This window comes from Nelusetta ayraudi, unplaced genomic scaffold, assembly GCF_046127955.1.
Source record: "Nelusetta ayraudi isolate G7.1 ecotype Tasmania unplaced genomic scaffold, CSIRO-AGI_Nayr_v1 ptg000006l, whole genome shotgun sequence".
NCBI lineage: Eukaryota > Metazoa > Chordata > Actinopteri > Tetraodontiformes > Monacanthidae > Nelusetta > Nelusetta ayraudi.
The window spans coordinates 1,418,371-1,436,008 of NW_027466056.1; the positions used below are offsets into that span (position 1 = coordinate 1,418,371).

Here is a 17,638-nt window from a genome sequence, read left to right on the forward strand (position 1 = left end):
TTGGTGCTGAATTCCTGCCTAATTAGTCAGTTAATGTCCTCACAAAGCTTTGTGACTTGTGGAGTAGAGCAGTGGCAAGTTTGGACGGATGTGTGAGTGGATGAGCCTTTGTAAAACACCTTGGGCATAGTGGAGGTGATGAAAAGTTCTGCCTATTTACCAAGCTTTAATAATTACAGTATGTTTTTATCTGCCTACGCTGATGATGGTGTTGTTTTGCTGAAGGCCCAAGAAGATGTCAAAACATCAGCTAATGTACCTGAAAGGTCTTTTGCTGTGGCCTCCCCCAAGATACACTGGGACAAAAGTGAAATCGTTGTTGTTGGGGAGAAAAATGATGCAACCAACTGCAAATTAAATTGATTTTTAACTTCATTGAACCTTGGAAGTAGATCCTTTAAGTGCATTTTATTTGATAATTAAAGTTGCAAATACATCAATTGGTCAAAATAAACTGCAAACACTAAAGTGCGAAAGAAACACTTAATTCTACAATGACTATATGTGGGAAATTATACACATAATACTCAAAGCACAAACATGACCAGCTTTATGTAATATTTTCCATGCAAAAGTGTTGCTTCAATACACAACAAATATGACCATACCGAGGCTACCAGTAGTCCATCCAGAGGACCCTGTTAGGACTGTGTTAGTTCACGTAGAATTTCTGAAAACTGAAATTTGTCTGCTTCACATAAAATAATAAATCTGCTCATTTGGCACTGGAATATCTAAATCTGTAGAACCTCACACTCACAATATACATTTGTACACTACATACTTCTGCACAGAGGCGGCGATAAAATTTTATTTAATTACAAAGATACTGGCTCCATAAAGCAAGAAATGATGACAGGTTACAAAAAATACCCGCTGTTTAAAGTTGTTTTCATAATAATGTGTTACTCTGACAGCTCGAGCCCTGGTAGTGAGTCTGTACACTCAAATTACTTGCACTGTTCTTGTGTGTGTGTGTGTGTGTGTGTGTGTGTGTGTGTGTGTGTGTGTGTGTGTGTGTGTACGGGACAAATTCCATTGGGGCTCTAGTTTGGTGAAACAGTCCTGCTCCTCAGACATCCACAGGTGAGATATTTCATGGCAGTCATGCTGACATGCATGAGAGGGCCCAGGTTGAAGAGCATGTGGTAGAAGGCATGGACAGACAGGCCTCCGGTCTCATCAGCATACTTCAGCGCTACGATGGGCGTGTACATTGGGTTGGTCAGATTTCGGAAGCGTGGCCTGCTCGCTTCAATCACCTTCTTGGTACACTGTAAAAAAAAAAAGAAAAAAAAAAGAGTAAGGACACGGATATCAACAGACTAGAATCAAAGCATCAAAGTGTCAAAAGCGTCGACTTACTCTGGCAACGTCGTCGGGCCTCTGTCCCAGTGTCTCAAAGATATCAACAGAGGACGGAAGGTACACATTTTTGAAGTAATGCAGTGTGTCGGGATCAGTTCCAGGATACTCCTTCTTTTTCACATCCTCAATCATCTTGGCTTCAAATTCTGTGTGCACAGGGCCCGGCTCAATCAGCGACAGCCTGTGTGCAATGTGTGTGGAATAAAGAGGGAATATGAATTTTGTGAAAATCAACCAAATTTAACAACCACCTCACCATTTTTTTAAATATAAATTTGACATACACAATATAATGGTAATTATTTGGAAAAAGGACATCATACGTGCTTATTATAGAGTAAAACCAAAAATGTTAATATATGCTATATATTTCAGGACCAGGTATAACTGCTATGGACCTTTTGCCACATCATGCAAATAAATGACTTTCTCCAGTTTACTGTGGCACTTGGTGGAACTAACTCGAATCAGGTGGACAGCCTGCCATTACCGTTGAGCCCTGTACTGCCTAGGATTGCTTTACAGTAGCTTTACCATCTAACATTTTACAACAAAAGCACAGTTACTTCCAGCAATGGAGCCAAGTGAAGATATGCCGAAGATAATCTAATCTAATGTCTTCGAATCACTTACTAGATTGAAATGCAAAGCATATAATATAGTGCAGTATTTCAGTTTAGCACCACAGATCTATGTAAATGTCAATGCGAAAACAAACGAGCAAAGTTTCTCAATTGGCACTTACGTGACGTTGAACTTGAGGAGCTGCACAGCCAAACTCTCACAGAAGCCCTCCATGGCAAACTTGGAAGCCGCGTAGACGTCGTTAAACACCACACCTATCAGGTGAAGACAGAGTTCAGCAGAGTGCCTGTTTACCCGCGCTGCTTTCTGCACACGCACCCAATGACCTCAATTACCACTTTAACTCTTCATTCCCTTGTCCACCCACTCCTCCCCTGCACAGTCATTACCTCAGTCATTCGTCAAGCACAGTGTGACAGGCCTGTAGTTTGACCACGTGCCAAACTCGCCTCCTCTCACTCGCCCTGAGCACACCAGTTCCTGCTCACCTTGCAGTCCCATCACACTGCTGACCACAATGATGTGTCCTCCCTTCCGTTTCTTCATGTCGGGCATGACCTCCTTGATCATGCGGATCACCCCAAAGAAGTTGGTCTCAAACACGTTCTTCATCTCTTCAATGGGGATGCTCTCCAGTGGACCCACCAGGCCGATACCCGCATTGTTGACTGGTCACAGGAGGAAGAAAATAAGATTGTACATAAGAAAAAAAGACAGACTAGCAATTCAGTGCGGCATTGTGAGGATGCATTTTACCCACCGAGGACATCCACATGTCGGTCCTTGATTCCGTTGATACACTGTTTGACCGATTCATCGTTGCAGACGTCCAGGACAGCCAGAGAGAGAGTTTTCCCATACGCATCACCAGCAGCTTCCACCAGCTTATCTTTACGCTTCAGATCACGCATTGTTGCTATAACTGTAAACAGATGCGGGTGAAGAGAGACGGATTTGGTGAGCTCTCCTCATTATGTAGATGACACTGTGTGTATGAAGATAAAGACTGCAAGAAAGAAATCACCCAATTTTCTTATGTTTGTATGTCAGTGTTTTTTTCTTTGTATCTTGCTTTTGATATCACAGGTATAGACATGATCAGACTTTATTGTCCCACCTAACATATTAACATCAAGACCTATTTCTTCTTTCTCTCTCCCCATCCCTTTTTATCCACCTCCCGCCACAATAAGATGCCATTTATGCCTTCAGGTAGAATAGTTTTGTGAATAGTGGGGTGATGTGTGCTGTGATACCGAAAAAAAAATAAAACTTAAACATAAAAAACACATCTGTCACATCTGAGGTTGCTAGTACCGACTTTGTTGTTGTCTAAATTGCAGGCAAGTACGTCTTCGGTCCTTGACCAAACAATAAAACAAGCTAAAACAACAACAATATTCTTTGTCATAAATATTAACTCTATTGCACTGTTTTTGTTCCACTGCTATCGTTAGATGGAACAAGTAGAGACTTCACAGCAATTTCCACCAACCACAAATGTAGTTTTCCCGTCATTTTGCAGGCATTATGCTTTTCATCAAGGCTGTTTGCTAACCAGCCTGTGTGTAATTACAACCCCTGTCATTTCCTCTCAAGTGTGCCCTGTGGCTGCTGTTCTATGCAGTCATGAGGAATTTGGCATCCTGAAAAGGCAAACCAGGTTATAAATAATAAATGAATACATTTGCATTAGAGAGTCAAATCCAATTATTTTGCAAAACCGTCTGTGTTTAGTGATCAAGTCAGCACCTGATCAGCAATCATCAGGCAATCTTCTGGAGGAAATTGTTTGCACTCTGCGAAAAGGAGGCTGAATGGTTTTGCTCACCACATCAGTTTTTTCATTCATTCATTCATTTTCCATACCCGCTTAGTCCCGAGGTCAGGGTCACGGGGGTCTGCTGGAGCCTATCCCAGCTGTCATAGGGCGAAGGCAGGGTGACACCCTGGACAAGTCGCCAGTTCATCGCAGGGCACATCAGTTTTTTATTTGTAAAAAATGAAATTAAGATTATGTGTACTTGTATTTCTACTTAAACCGTGTGCCACTTTGTGTTAGTCCTTCATATAAAATTCCAACGAATTGTATTTATGTTTGTGGCCGTATGGATACTTTTTAATGAAGCTACTCTCGCAAACTGTATCAAGAGATCATGAAAAAAAGAAGATGTAACAAGATCATCCCCAAGATGTTGAATAACATACAGCAGGTTGCAAAAGGGGCGATTTAAAAACCAAACAACAGAAGACAAGACGGCCAAATTGTAGTAAAGAAGTATTAAGGTTGTCCAAATATAGAAGGTCTTTGGCTGTGAATAGAGCAGTTACAGCAAGCACCACCTGCCCACCCCAGAAATAGCCGTCACCTGCCATCATCCACAATGGAGCTCAGTCAGCCAGCCAGTAATCTGGACAAGCTGCAGTTTGGCTTGAATTATTGTCTGCGGCCGCTCACATGTGAGGAGTTCATGTGGGGATCAGAGATGTGTAGGTGTTTTTTATTTTTCGTTTTTTTTTTTTTTTAAATTCCAGCTACTGAGGGAATGCATTTGTTTTTATATCTATTCACGATTCTTGCTCCCGTTAGGCAATAGAGAAGAAAAACACAAATAACAATGACATAGGATTGCATTTACAAAATACGATCCTATGAAAAACCTAAGAAGTATATACAGTATCATGATTTTAATTTTCTGTTTAAATGGGAGCTGACATAAAAAAATAAAAAAAAAGACACTGATGCTACATCTGCTGTGTGATGAATTCACACAGAGAGTGGCATAATGCTCTTATGGGAACACATGATGTAATCATGTTGGGTGCGAAGGAGGAGGAGGAGGAGCAGGAGGAGGAGGAGGAGGAGTAAACCATCTGGGATGCTTATGGTTTATGAACAAACTTCAGTGGCCAATATAATAAAGTTCCAATCAATCATGTTTTGGCATAATTATGTCATAATTATCTTCTGTACACACACACACACACACACACACACACACACACACACACACACACACACACACACACACACACACGGGTGTACTCACCGTGGTAGCGCTGCTGCTCATCCTGGGCCAGCATGACGGCCATCCTCAGGCCGATTCCGGAGGAGCAGCCGGTGATCAGCACCACTTTCTGCCCGGGACCTGCCATGTTTCACCGCCTCCTCTCCTCTCCTCTCCTCTCCCTCTCCTGTCCGCTCTGCCGTCAGTGTGCACTGTGCAGGATAAAGTGAGAGCCAGTCTAAGAGGATCATAGAGAGGCAGAGACACGGGGTCACATGGACAGAGCGCAACGGAGATTAAGTCCACTGGCTCGCGGTCCGGCCTGCATGTCAGCAAGCAAGGCAGTGATGAAACTTGAATAGAGCTCCACGCTTTTCGCGCGCGCGATTCGGTGCAGACGAGAGAGCGCGTGGTTTTGAGGAGGAGACAAGCAGCAACTCTACGATATGGCACCAGCTAGTGGTCGATTTGGTGATAAATTATAATTCAATGTTGTTTGTGTGTATTTATTATACATCTGAATTTGTGACTGTCGCGCTTTCACAGAGGTCAACGTCATACAGCGAGAACCAAACATTAACATGAAGTGCTTACTTTGTTAGAAATAAAGACAAACATGTAGCGCAAGGAGTAGTTGCTTGTAAAAGAACAGTAATGAACTACTAATGTACACAAGCATTTATATCAAAAACATTTGTTTCTAAGCCCTTGTAAACATTTTTAACACACACATATCTTCCCCACAGGAGGAAAAAAAAAAGAAGACATTTTCAATGATAACTTTAAATTGTTCCTGATGCGATCTCGCTCAATACACAGCAGAAAAAGAACTCTCAAATATGAAGGTGAAGTGCAGGTGAGCTTATAGGTATTCAAGTTGCACGCATGCATGTGTGTGCATGCATACGTGCTGGGCTCCCTGCGACTCCGTCAGTCTATAAACCTCTCAGGGGAAGACAAAACAACTAGAGTCCTCTTTCATCCGACTTTCAGACGCTTCTTCCACAGCAGCTGTTGCGCATCAACACTAGGCAAAGACATAATCAATCTGTTCGAGTCTGGGAGGCAATTGTCTTGTTGTCTGAGAAGCATGGTTGTAGATTTGTATCTCTCTCTCTCTCTCTCTCTCTCTCTCTCTCTCTCTCTCTCTCTCTCTCTTTCTCTCTCTCTCTCTCTCTCTTTCCCTCTCTTCTTTTTCTGTGTGCGCGCACGCGTGCGTAAGAGAGGAGTGGGCGAAGACAGACACGTAGTGGAATTTGGAATCTGTAGCGGCATATTTTTATTAGTTGGGCAGCAGCTGTGTCCTGTCCTAGCACGCCGCTGTGGAGAAGAAGGAGAAGAAATAGAGAGTGGGAGCTCCCCCGTCAGCTCTTTTTTTTTTTTTTTTTTTTTTGATGTGTTCCACACGGACTGAAAGAAAGAAAGAAAGAAAGAAAGAAAGAAAGAAAGAAAGAAAACAATAAACATAATCTGATAGTAGTTTCCCTCCTCGCTGTAAAATTGCACCGCACACGTTTCCAGAAAGCGCGTACTGGCCGTGCGCGTCCGTATACACGCAACACGCACGGCCGTTGCCAGTTAAATCGCTCAGCGAGAGATGATGCTGATGACGGGATCCCATCCTGGAGGCTCCCGGGTGGGAGGGGTGGCCCCGGAGGAGAGAGAGCTGGGTGGGTGGTGGTGGGAGAGAGAGAGAGAGAGAGAGAGAGAGAGAGAGAGAGAGAGAGAGAGAGAGAGAGCACCTTCCAAGACTTCTCCCTCACCCCCCCTCGCTCTCCTGATTGCATCCGCCCGAGCCGCAGGAGACCGCGCTGTGGTGCTGAAGATCGCTTTCAAGCGCCTCTCAATCGAGCCCGCGTCCGTGCATGTGCGCGCCTGACCTGCACTGCTGGTGGAGGGTGCGCGCTGGAAGGGACGGACGGACGGACGGACGGAGGCAGCCGCAGCAGAGTCAGTCTAAACTGAGCGCAGGTGTCCCGCGGAGCTCCCCGGGCGCCACCAGGGGATTTTAATTGGCCGTACCTTGAACGCACCATGAAGAACGGATGGACCTCCGCGGTGCAGACGTGGCTGCTGCTCGTCGCGCTCTGTCACACCTCGAGGGCAGGTAGGCTCATCACACTTGGGCAAGTTTTAAAAACAAACAAACAAAAAAAAAAACCGTCCCAACTCAGTTTATCTCTCATGTTCGAGCTGCATGGACTCATCGTGGATCCTGCAAAAACTGGCACGATCACTCGTTTTCTCCAGATCCTCATTGGGGGCACCAACTCTTGATGCCAGTCATAAGGATTCAATACCACTCAGTCTTTTCTTCCACACACTACGGGCTTGTGCATTAAACTTTCCGTCCACGTGTGTGAACAGGATTGGGTCAATTGTTGAGAAAAATACCTCTGACAACCATGTACCCACTGTTGTTGTTTCGTCCAGGTAAACAGGATGTTGCTTCCAGCAGGTCCTGCAGCCCCAAAGCCTGTTGATCCCATCTGCTTTGTTCTGGGGCGCCGTGAGCGCCACTTTTTTCTCTCACTTTTTTTTTTTTTTCCTCTCACATTTGCCATAGACTGGGAAGAGCATAGACCTATATGCCTGGACTTGTTCTGTCATACCAGCTGCATTACTTTGTGCTCTCATACAGCAACATATGGGAGATTTAGCCGGTGCAGCTGCGTTAATATAGAACAGATTGAGACGAACGAAGGGGAGCCGTGCCTGGGCTGCGATGGGAATGCTTGGTTAAAGTCCTGCACTGCAAGCACTGTAAAGGAGATGGCCCGGTTCATCAGGTCATCAATTTGTGAGAGAGTAATCATTAAATTGAAGGTGCAGTCTGACGGTGGTGATTAATTTTCATGCCAACCAGGCTGCCCTTTGCCAGTCATGACTTGAAATGCTCGAAACGACACCTGCCTAATTCAGAGCCTCCAACATGTTTGATCTGGGTGGTGCAGGAGTCACCCTTTGGCTCGTGGAGAGACGTATGAATGTAATTCTAATCAAACAGTAGCTTGGATTGCCTGAGGCAAGAACGTGGATTTTAAATTCTAAATCCAGATTTGCACTTTTACCTGTATGCAAAATCAAATCTAGTGATGAGTGACACATGTGCATTTGTGTCATTGGCCAACATCTTTCTCAGTAAATGCAAGTAGCCTGAAGCCATACGACAGTGACAAATGATCATTTATGGAAGGTAAAGTAAGCAAGTCAAGTTTGACACTCAAGATTGGGGTCAAAGAAAGTTTTGCCCCCTGTATGTCCTCTATATAAGAGGACAACATCTAGTGGGTAAGCTGCAGCCAGACATTCCTCTAATCTTCATGTGATTTGAATGTGCTGTGTTAAGTGTGCGTGTGACTTTTCGTACTCTACAAGTTTTCACCTGCTGTCCGTTTCATCTCTTCATTCTTGCTCAGCCTCATCCTCGTGTTTTACTTCACCTGCCCCCCGGTTCTATTTTCCCAGCAGTCAAAGCTGCCTTTGAAACGCAGAGCGTGTTTTCACCAGCACCTACTTGGCTCTGGTCGGGTCGTATCAGTTCGACTCAGCTCGGGACCCCCTACTGTTGATGCAAGTTTGGTATCTTTTGTCAAGTAGTGTTTCCTAACCACTGAAGGATAAAACTCACTGGCACTACATTAAACATTTTCCAAAATTAATTTGTTATTTTAAAGTAGTTTTTTTTTTTTTTTTACAAATTAGAAATTTTTCACAGTATTATGCAATCTACTGTGCTTGTAGTATAATAATATCACCTCTAAGTGAAAAAAAAGCAGCAACCGCTGAACCCAACATTCTGTATATCCTTCATTATTAATTCAATGGATCTGCAACTTCCTTGTTCTAATGCAGCTTTTGATTGACTTTTAACTGACTCTGCTACCCAGCATCAATGAAAGTGACTTGCTGAGGTGCTCATATGTTGTCTCCATGTGAAGTCTGAGAAAATGTTGAAAAGGCCTAAAGTATACATTTTTTTGTTCCAATAAACCACCCAAACCTCAGTGAAGATGAAGTCATATTGGCCCTACTTGCTCGTCTGCAACATGTTTTATTTAAAAAAAAGAAGAAATCATTCCTGAATTATGCATTGAGCTGTAAGGAAGACAGAACTTTGGGTATTCCTTCACCTCTTTCTGTGAAGGTCATTACCAATGTGACTAATGTGGCCTGTGGACCTCCAGGGTCAGCATGGATCACATGAGGTCAGGGCAGAGTGTGTGAACCCTGTAGCATCTCACACCTGGTGAGCGTAGAAGGCATTCTTCTGAAATGAGTTGCTTAGGTTAAAAAAAACAACAACGCAATGATAAACTTTTGAGTTTTGGCTGGTGTCAAATGAGGTCACATACCTGGCTACTGGCAATCTGCGTATGAATTATGATGATAGTTGTCCGGGCTGCATGGTCAGGTTGCGGTCAAACACGCCACGGTCTTGCCTCAGGTTATGTACTGTCCTACCTGGGTCACTGTCAGCATGGAGCTTGTGGTTTCAGGTAACCGTCAAGCCGATTTTAACAAAGCATTTGAGTATTTGAGCAGAGTTCATTATAATTCCACCAGTTTCAACGCTCTCTAAAAACAGTGGAAACATCGTTGCTGCAAGAAAGATAGGATACTGTTGTGCAATGGCCAAAATTAATTGGCCATTGCACAATAGAGTCTTCATATATTTGCCTTAGACTTTGTTGTCTGTTCTCAGCAACAAGAAGTGAGCATCCTACTTTTGTCTTTTACTTTGTTAAATTGCAGGTGCAAAGTCTAAGTCATGGCCACACTTAAAATAGAAATTTTAAACAAGTGTTTTTTATTTGACAAATGGGAACCACCTGGACACTAAGAGCTCTGCAGCGGTGCTTCTCTGCCACATGTGCTTCAGTGCGGAAATCATATTTTACTTCTGACATCTGACTTCCGTGATTTACGTCCAAGTTTTTTTTAAAGGTTTTTCCTGATTTGATTCGGGCTTTGCTTAACGATTAAACCTTTAGTGGTCGGGCGTTGGGCGTGGTTACTTCTAGTTTAATGATGCCTCAGCAGATTCCAACCCGCAAACCCGGTAATGCAAACAAAAAGTGTCCCGCCTCCTTTTCAATGGCTGATAAAAGGTAGGTGAAGAACTCACTTCCGAAGTCCGAACGGTGCATCTACCCAGAATGTGATCCCAGATTCTTTAACACAGTTGACTAACTCCACTCATCAGATTTTTATACTATATTAATACTACTATATAATACTGTTTTTCTTGACAAAATGAAACTATTTTTCTGTTCAACTCCCACAACATAACCTATGTTGGCCTCAAAATTTATTTATTTTTGAAAGAGAGAGTGAGCAAGAACAGCCAAAATGCAATTACATGTAAAATTCAGTCTTTGAAGAAGAAGAAGAAGAAGAAGAAGAAGAAGAAGAAGAAGAAGAAGAAGAAGAAGACCTTTATTTATCCCACTTTGGGGAAATTTGCAAAATTACAGCAGTGTTTGTGTTGCTAAATTCTGCCATGGGTCTCACAGCAAGTTGGCCACGAGAAGAGGAATGGATTTTTCTGGATTGCACCAAAGGATCATAATAATCTTTTCTGTTTTAAAAATTGTTTGGTGGATCAACTCCCACCTTGTTTAAATCATAAACATGGCTTTTTCTTTCCATGAACCAAATTTCAGTTTCAGCTCTAAACAGCTGTGAAGCCCTTTCTGACAGTATCCAGGTGTTGGATACTTCTCTTATTATCTTACAAACTGGATAAGTGTGAATATTTTTCACCTCTAGTGACAATTTCTGTTTAATTTTTTATTTATTTTAAAAAAATCATAGTTTTATTTACAAGAAACAAGACCTTTTCTTTTACATCAAACACAAGTGATCATCTGTCTGTCTCAATGGTTTGTCTCATGCCTTTTGGAAATATAAAGACATGTCATTAAGGGCAAAATCATACTGATCAGTAAAATCACAGAGCATGAAACAGGTTAAATGATAGATGCATAAATGTTGAATTTCCACCAAAACAGCTGCAGTTCCAGGAGGCGCACTAATAATGCAGGTGAACTCTTTCAACAAAGCTGCTTTGTTGACTGTGCTCCTCAAAAGAAAGCATTTACTCAAGCACTGAAATAGATTGCTAGCAATGTTGACCAAACAGAGTCAGAAAGTATCAAAAATGAATGAAAGCAGGGAGAAGTTGAATGTTGGTTGTTCTCTGACTGAATTCTCCAAACAGGGGAATAACATTGCCCTCTGATCATGAGCCCTCAGAGTTGTTTGGCTTCGTCTGTTTCCTTTACGCTACACAGGAGACAAATGCTGCTGCTTTAGTATTAAGTTATTTTTATTTGTGTAGGTGCAGCAGGTGTCCAGTACGCAAGCCTTGTGGGGTTAGGGTTAGGGTTGTGGAAAGAACTAGAAATAAGCCACTTATATGTTTGGTTTTGCATATTTCATTTATATATTATATCTATTTTTACTGACTCACAATACAGGTATCCTGAACAAATAATAAGTATTAAAAAAAAACACAACACACTGTATTTATACACACAACTTCATGCAAACCATGGGGACAAGACACACATTATAATATTTGTGTTGCACTCGCAGTATCAACCATCAACATGCATCGAAGAACCACACACACACACACACACACACACACACACACACACACACACACACACACACACACACACACACACTCACATATGTGTCCAGTCTGTGCAAACACTGCATTACTGTACCTCATGTACAGCTTTCCCTAAAACTCAGGCGTCTGTATGATGTGATGCCAAACGATGATGATGATGATGACGGCCAGAGCCACAAATAACAATGTGTCGTCGTGTTGAGGAAGTTTGGAGGCTCGTGGCTTCAAAACATTGACGCTGCCTTTGATGTGCGTTTGAGCGGAACAGCCATTTTGACGGAATGTACATTGAATTCTTGCGGTGGTGTACAAGTGGGAGAAAGCAAGATTATAATGGCAAGGTGGTTTTCCACATCCCTGTAAAAACCCAGGAAGAGCCTCTCATTTGGTTGGTGTTTCCTCACACAACTTATAATTCACACACACACGCACGCGCTCATTTGTGTGTGTTTGTGCGCGCGCTATGTACACAGTCCAATGTGTGTATATGTGTGTCGAGCAGCGGGAGAGTGTGTGTTTTTTTTTTTATCATAGCCAGCTGAACTGCGAGGGAAGAAACCATGTGGTGCCTCCATTCTCTTCTCCCATCTCAAGCCCTTCCCCCCCCCCCTCTTCAAGTCTTCCTGCGCTCTGTTTGCCTTTTAATCTGCCTCTGTTAATGTTCCCCTTTCTGAGGAGAGCCAGGTTAGATCTGCTACACAATTGTGTAATAAGACTGCAATGGCAAAAAAGGCTCCTGGGGCAAATCCTCTGTGGGGGACTGGAGCCATGGCGTGTTGTCTGTCTGACCGTGTGTGTGTGTGTATGTGTGTGTGTGTGTGTGTGTGTTGGTGTCCGTTGTGTTCAGTGCAGTGCAGTGCAGGAGGCTCAGTGATAGGCACGTTGTTGCATTCTGCACCATTACTGGGTTAATGATAGGCTGATTCACACGCAACCACTCGTGTGCACTAAAAGCGTTCAACTTTGTCTTTGTGTACACGTTTGTAAAAGAAAAAAAAACAACAAAAACCCCACACAGGCGTACATCTGGTGTCCAGAAAGTCTGAGTTTGTCCGTGATTTGCCTGTTGTTGCCCCTCTGTGTTGTGCGCTTCTGCCTCGGCGCAGCACGGTGAGCAGCTGCAGCAGTAGAGTCTTCAGAAGAAGCTGGGGGCTTCTCTTCCCACAGGAACTCCACTGAATTATCGCCGCTGTGTGTGTGTGTGTGTGTGAAAAGAGCGACACTGGTAAACAGGCCTGGACTGGTCATCCAGAGAAGTGGAGAGAATTCCTTGTGGTCCTGTCAGCTGAAGGCCTGCAGCGTGGGGTCAGTTTTTTTTTTAAATATTGAAGGTGAAGATGGATGAAGGTCAAAGCCTGCAGCTGAGTGCTGTTTAATCTTTTAAACTGGATTTGTGTGGAAATCCTGCAGTTTTACAGCTCAACCAAAGTGGCTGCTACCGGCATGAAGAGGTGAAAAGAAAGGATCCAGTGGAGAAAACCACTGATGTTTTGTTCTTCTACAAACAACTCGACTCAACTGCAGTTCTTTGGAGCTACTTCACTGTCTCTGTTCACTGTAGCGTCCTCTTTAAATGGCTCATTCTTGGGGGGTTTCTCCGGAAAAGAGCGCGCTCGCTCGCCTTTCTCTGGAGGCTTACACTTGACATGCTGTGCGTGTGTGCACATGTTGCTGCTCGTGGGACCCCTCAGACAGCAGGAGGTGAAGGACGGCAGGACGAGAGCCCGAGTGCGTTACAAGCACACCTCAGGTGTCGAGTGCTTGTACACACTCAGGCTTGGACAGCAAAACACGACAATGGGTCAGAGCCGTTGAAGTGCGTCTGACTTTGACTGACTTCTCTCAGTGTTTGGCAACTGAAATTCTTTTTAATTGCCATCATATTTCACCCCGGCGGTTTCCAAATGAAGTAATCAAATCAAAGTTTTATAGGGGCGTCTTGTTTGATGCTTATTGTGCGATGGTTAATGGGAATTGCCACATTTATTTACGGTGCCTTCATTTGCCAAGGTTGAAGAGTTTTGTGATGTTCTCCTGATGGGTTTATTGCCTCCGGTGGCCACTTGATTCAAGATGGAAGCGTCTTTGGTTACTCCCTTCATCTTGACTGAGAAGCTGCCCCACACAGCTGACACCAGGAAAGCCAGCTTACGCCAACGTCCCAGTTTGTCGCCCTGAACAAAGCAGGAAGTAAAGCTCCATATGCACCTCAAGATACATTCCATCAGTTGTCACATTACAACCCGGGGGGCAGGTAGTAGGGGCAGAGTGCTTCACAACCACCATTATTTTTGACATTTGTGTTCTAATCATTTTTTAAAGTTTCTTTCCTTTTCATTTATTGGGGGACTGAAACCCAGAGAAAGCAACGACTCTACTTATTCTTTCTTTTCAACCCTTTTCTTTCCACTATCATAGAAATCTAGTGTTATGTTTATATTTGAATGGCAGACTTCAGTCTATTCCGGGCTACCGTACCAGGGTGATTTTGCCTTCTTCTTTAAACACATTGTGCACCTTGTCCTTGCATGACTGACACTTAATAATAGGCTTCACTTTGTTTTCACATATAAGTGGGTAAACCTTATCTTACCTGCACTAATAACTCTTTCATTCAAATTGGAGGTCACACTTACCTATTAAACGGCTACTAGGTGCAATTGGAATCTCACAAATGTAAGACAGTAGTTCCAGTCAACTGACAGGAAATAGACAGAAAAGGGGACATGGACATTTCCTAACTCTTGAAGCGAGGAAATGCTCAAATTGCAGGCTTTCCAGACCAAAGTCTAGGCTGGATTGCTAAATAAGAGAGTGTCCTGCACATGAAACGCAGGTTTGGGCTGCCGTCCTCAAATGCAGGTTGAGGGAGACGGACAGATGGACAAACAGATGGGCAAACTCCAAAAAAGCAAGCGGCAAATACATCTGGCAGTCAGACTTTATACCACCCTCTGATGTTTCTACACATGCACATGTGTGTTTAAAGGTGCCTGGCAGATGGAAGGTTGACGTAAGCCTCAGGAATACTTGTGAAGAGAAGCTACACGGCATGGGCGTGCCTCTCTCTCCCAACTGTTTCCTCTCTTCACTCCTTTTTCTGACAATTACCTGACAAGCTGATAGTTGCACCTCTCTTGCTCCCCACCACACCTTCTTTCTCTGCTTTTCCAGTCCCATAGATATCTGGTCATGCAAGAAGGAATGTGTGTGTGTGTGTGTGTGTGTGTGTGTGTGTGTGCATATGGCATTTTATGTTTCTGCCTGAGCTCTGGATGCCTCGTTAGTTTTTTTGTTCCCCTCACTTTTTTTTTGTTTTTGTTTTTTTTCGCTTTGTGTTTTTCTCAGCTGAACAATTAAAGTTTCCTCATGGTGTTTCTGTTTTGTCAGACCGCTGCATATTTAAGGTCAGCATAATTATGCCTCTGATTGGTCCAGAATGCAGCTGCTATACTTTCTCCTGATTCACAAAAAAACTTGTCCACATAAGCGTCCAACAAACAATCAATAATGGGCTTGTCTCATTGTAAGCTTGTTTTTGATTCACTTGATGAGTCAGCTCCAGTGTACTTGTCGAACCTGGTCTGACCTCCATGAGCCCTCCTGATCACCCAAGTCCGGAGATTTCTTCAGAGAGAAGAGAGTCACTCTCACACCAGAAACAGTCTCTAATGAGGCAAATTTGTATATGACGGGTGTCTTTTCGCACAAAATAATCAATTAAGATTTATTCAAATCAGTCTGGCATAGCTGCCCTGGATTTGTTCAAATGATATTTCAAAATTGACCCCCCCCCTCCCCCCCTCTCCCGGTAGTGTAGAAATCCAATTCCTTCTAACTTTGAGGGGAACTGGATCGTATCAGTTTTAATTTATATTAGGAGTCTTTTACTTGTTAATTTCATCCCACGTTTTTTTTTTATTTTTTTTTTTATTAAAATCAAGCATACTGTTTATTGTTGTTGTGCAGCACAATGGTTAACTTCACCATTTTTTTCAATGTTCCCAATAAAACTTGATGAAAACATGATTCACTTCAAAGTGCAGAATATATTTATGGATATACAAGCAGAACTAAAAAGGGACTCTTTCTCGACTGGATTTAAACACAGATTGTCTCTTTTCAATTATCCCCAGGTGGGTAATTTAGTATCTGTTATTATCATTGTCACCCATACTTTCAAACAAAATCTGATGCTTATCTTCCAGACCATTGTCATTATAAAGGATACACCCAACCTGATTCCTGTCTAGGCTTAAAGTTCTTCTGTACTCTCTGGCTCCTTTCCTGTCAGGCTAAGCTGCGAATGTTCCTCAACTCACTGTTTTTTTCTTTTCCTTCTTTTCTTTTTTTTTTCTTTAAAAAAACAAACAAAAAAAACAGTTTAACAGTAATTATCTTCCGTACAACTATTGTTGTTGTTGTTGTTGTTGTTGTTGTTGTTGTTGTTGTATTTTTTATTTATTTATTTATTTATTTATTTAAGAAAAATACATTCCACAACTGCTCATTACAGATTACAACAGGAACATTAAAAAAAAAAAAGAAAAAAAAAAAAGGTGCACTTCTGCTTCGTAGGTGTCCCCCTATCGACTACTGAATACATTATTATTATTTTATTTTTTTTTACCGCCAGAAACAAAAAAATGTCACACAATCCACAGTATGAAATCATGGGATTTACAGAGGCACGATGGAAGTCACTACTCCTCTATAGGTTACATAATGCAGAAGTAACCCGGAAGCCAATTCGAAACGGTTGACTTTTCTTGCGCCAGGTGAGCGCTGCGCGACTCCATTGAAAAGAATGGGCCGCCATATTTGATTTGTCATCGAGTCATTAGCATACAACTAACAGCAGTGACGGCTCGCTGAAATATCATTTACATCATCATCATAGTATTTACCCAGTCAGGTCGCCTTGGGGAAGGCACAAGAGGAACAAGAGAGGCGAGTGTACGTGTGTGTGTGTGTGTGTGTGTGTGTGGGGGGGGGGGGGGGGGGGGGAGGCGGTGTGTGGGGGGGGGGGGACGACTAGCAGGTCCTCAAATTCTCGGTCATTTGTGTGTGTGAAAGTGGCAAGAGGTGTGAGGCCCGACACAGTTGTTGTGTTGCCGATGAGTGTGTTTCATGCATTCCAGTCGTACGCTGCTGAAACGAAACTCTGAGAAAGTTGTGTTTTTTTACATATCGTTAGCCTAATAGCAATCGCCTATGTCGTTTTTTGGCCTAATTTTACCAATGTGCTTGCTAAAAATGTGTTTTTTCTTGCTTTCCGAAAACGTTCAAATATGATCTATACAACTATGCTATTAGGCTTAATGATATGTAAAAAGATAAGAAATGCAATGACAAAAATGTGTGATTGCGGTACGAGTACTGCAAACTATAGTCTAATTTGCCTCTTAAATTAAACCTCCCCTCTCTCGCGATAGCACACTAACAGCTGTTGACCGTGTATAAAGCTGCTGTGTTGAATATGCCTCTGTTGAGAAGGCGATGCCAATGGTGTCACCATCTCGAGTGAAGGGATGAGCAGCCTACCAGCTGACCGCTACAATGCCATCTTTGAAGCTTTAAAAGGAAGAAAGACTGGCGAAACAAATGGCGTCGTGGTGGAGTTTCCTGGATTCCGTACTGCTCTGATTGAAGCTTGACAACTGAAGGAAAAAAAAAACTGAAGAAATGTGTGATGGGAGGCAATAATGTGAGCAAGATGCTTAAAAAAAAAAAAAGAGGAAAGAAATCGAGTTCAAGCCCATCTGTGCCTTTCGACTTTCCAATACAGCTGGCTGAGTTCCTCCAGAACTTCAGAGTGCTGATGTAGGGGAGAGAAAGTTTGCGAGGATCAATGACAATATCATCTTATCATGGCAAGTTTGTGAATGTCTGATACTGTTACTCGCAACAGCACATCCTCTAATGCAGTAAAAACAAATCACACTCACGACCATCCATCCAACCGGCGTTTGGTTGGTTGGAGGTCTGCGCTGGTACATCTGGATCTGAAACTGCACTACATGTTTTGTTTCCT

At 42.9% G+C, this 17,638-nt stretch overlaps 2 protein-coding genes across 2 annotated transcripts in view; one reads left to right on the forward strand and one right to left on the reverse strand.

Annotated features, from left to right (window-relative positions):
* Positions 1-535: 535 nt before the first annotated feature.
* LOC142878821 (retinol dehydrogenase 8-like) lies at positions 536-5,343 on the reverse strand. The gene is made up of 6 exons (XM_076012384.1): positions 5,004-5,343; positions 2,714-2,875; positions 2,442-2,621; positions 2,114-2,207; positions 1,366-1,549; positions 536-1,274 (listed from the first exon to the last, which is right to left on the reverse strand). Exons 1-6 carry the CDS (start codon positions 5,107-5,109, stop codon positions 1,047-1,049), a joined length of 954 nt encoding a protein of 317 aa, XP_075868499.1. The 5' UTR covers positions 5,110-5,343; the 3' UTR covers positions 536-1,046.
* A 1,348-nt stretch (positions 5,344-6,691) lies between these two features.
* The window catches only part of LOC142880063 (uncharacterized), a 35,278-nt gene continuing 24,331 nt past the window's right edge, over positions 6,692-17,638 (forward strand). The window contains exon 1 of the mRNA XM_076013701.1: positions 6,692-7,068. Within this exon, the coding sequence (XP_075869816.1) occupies positions 6,996-7,068 (73 nt within the window). The 5' untranslated portion in view covers positions 6,692-6,995. The remainder of the gene's footprint in view (positions 7,069-17,638) is intronic.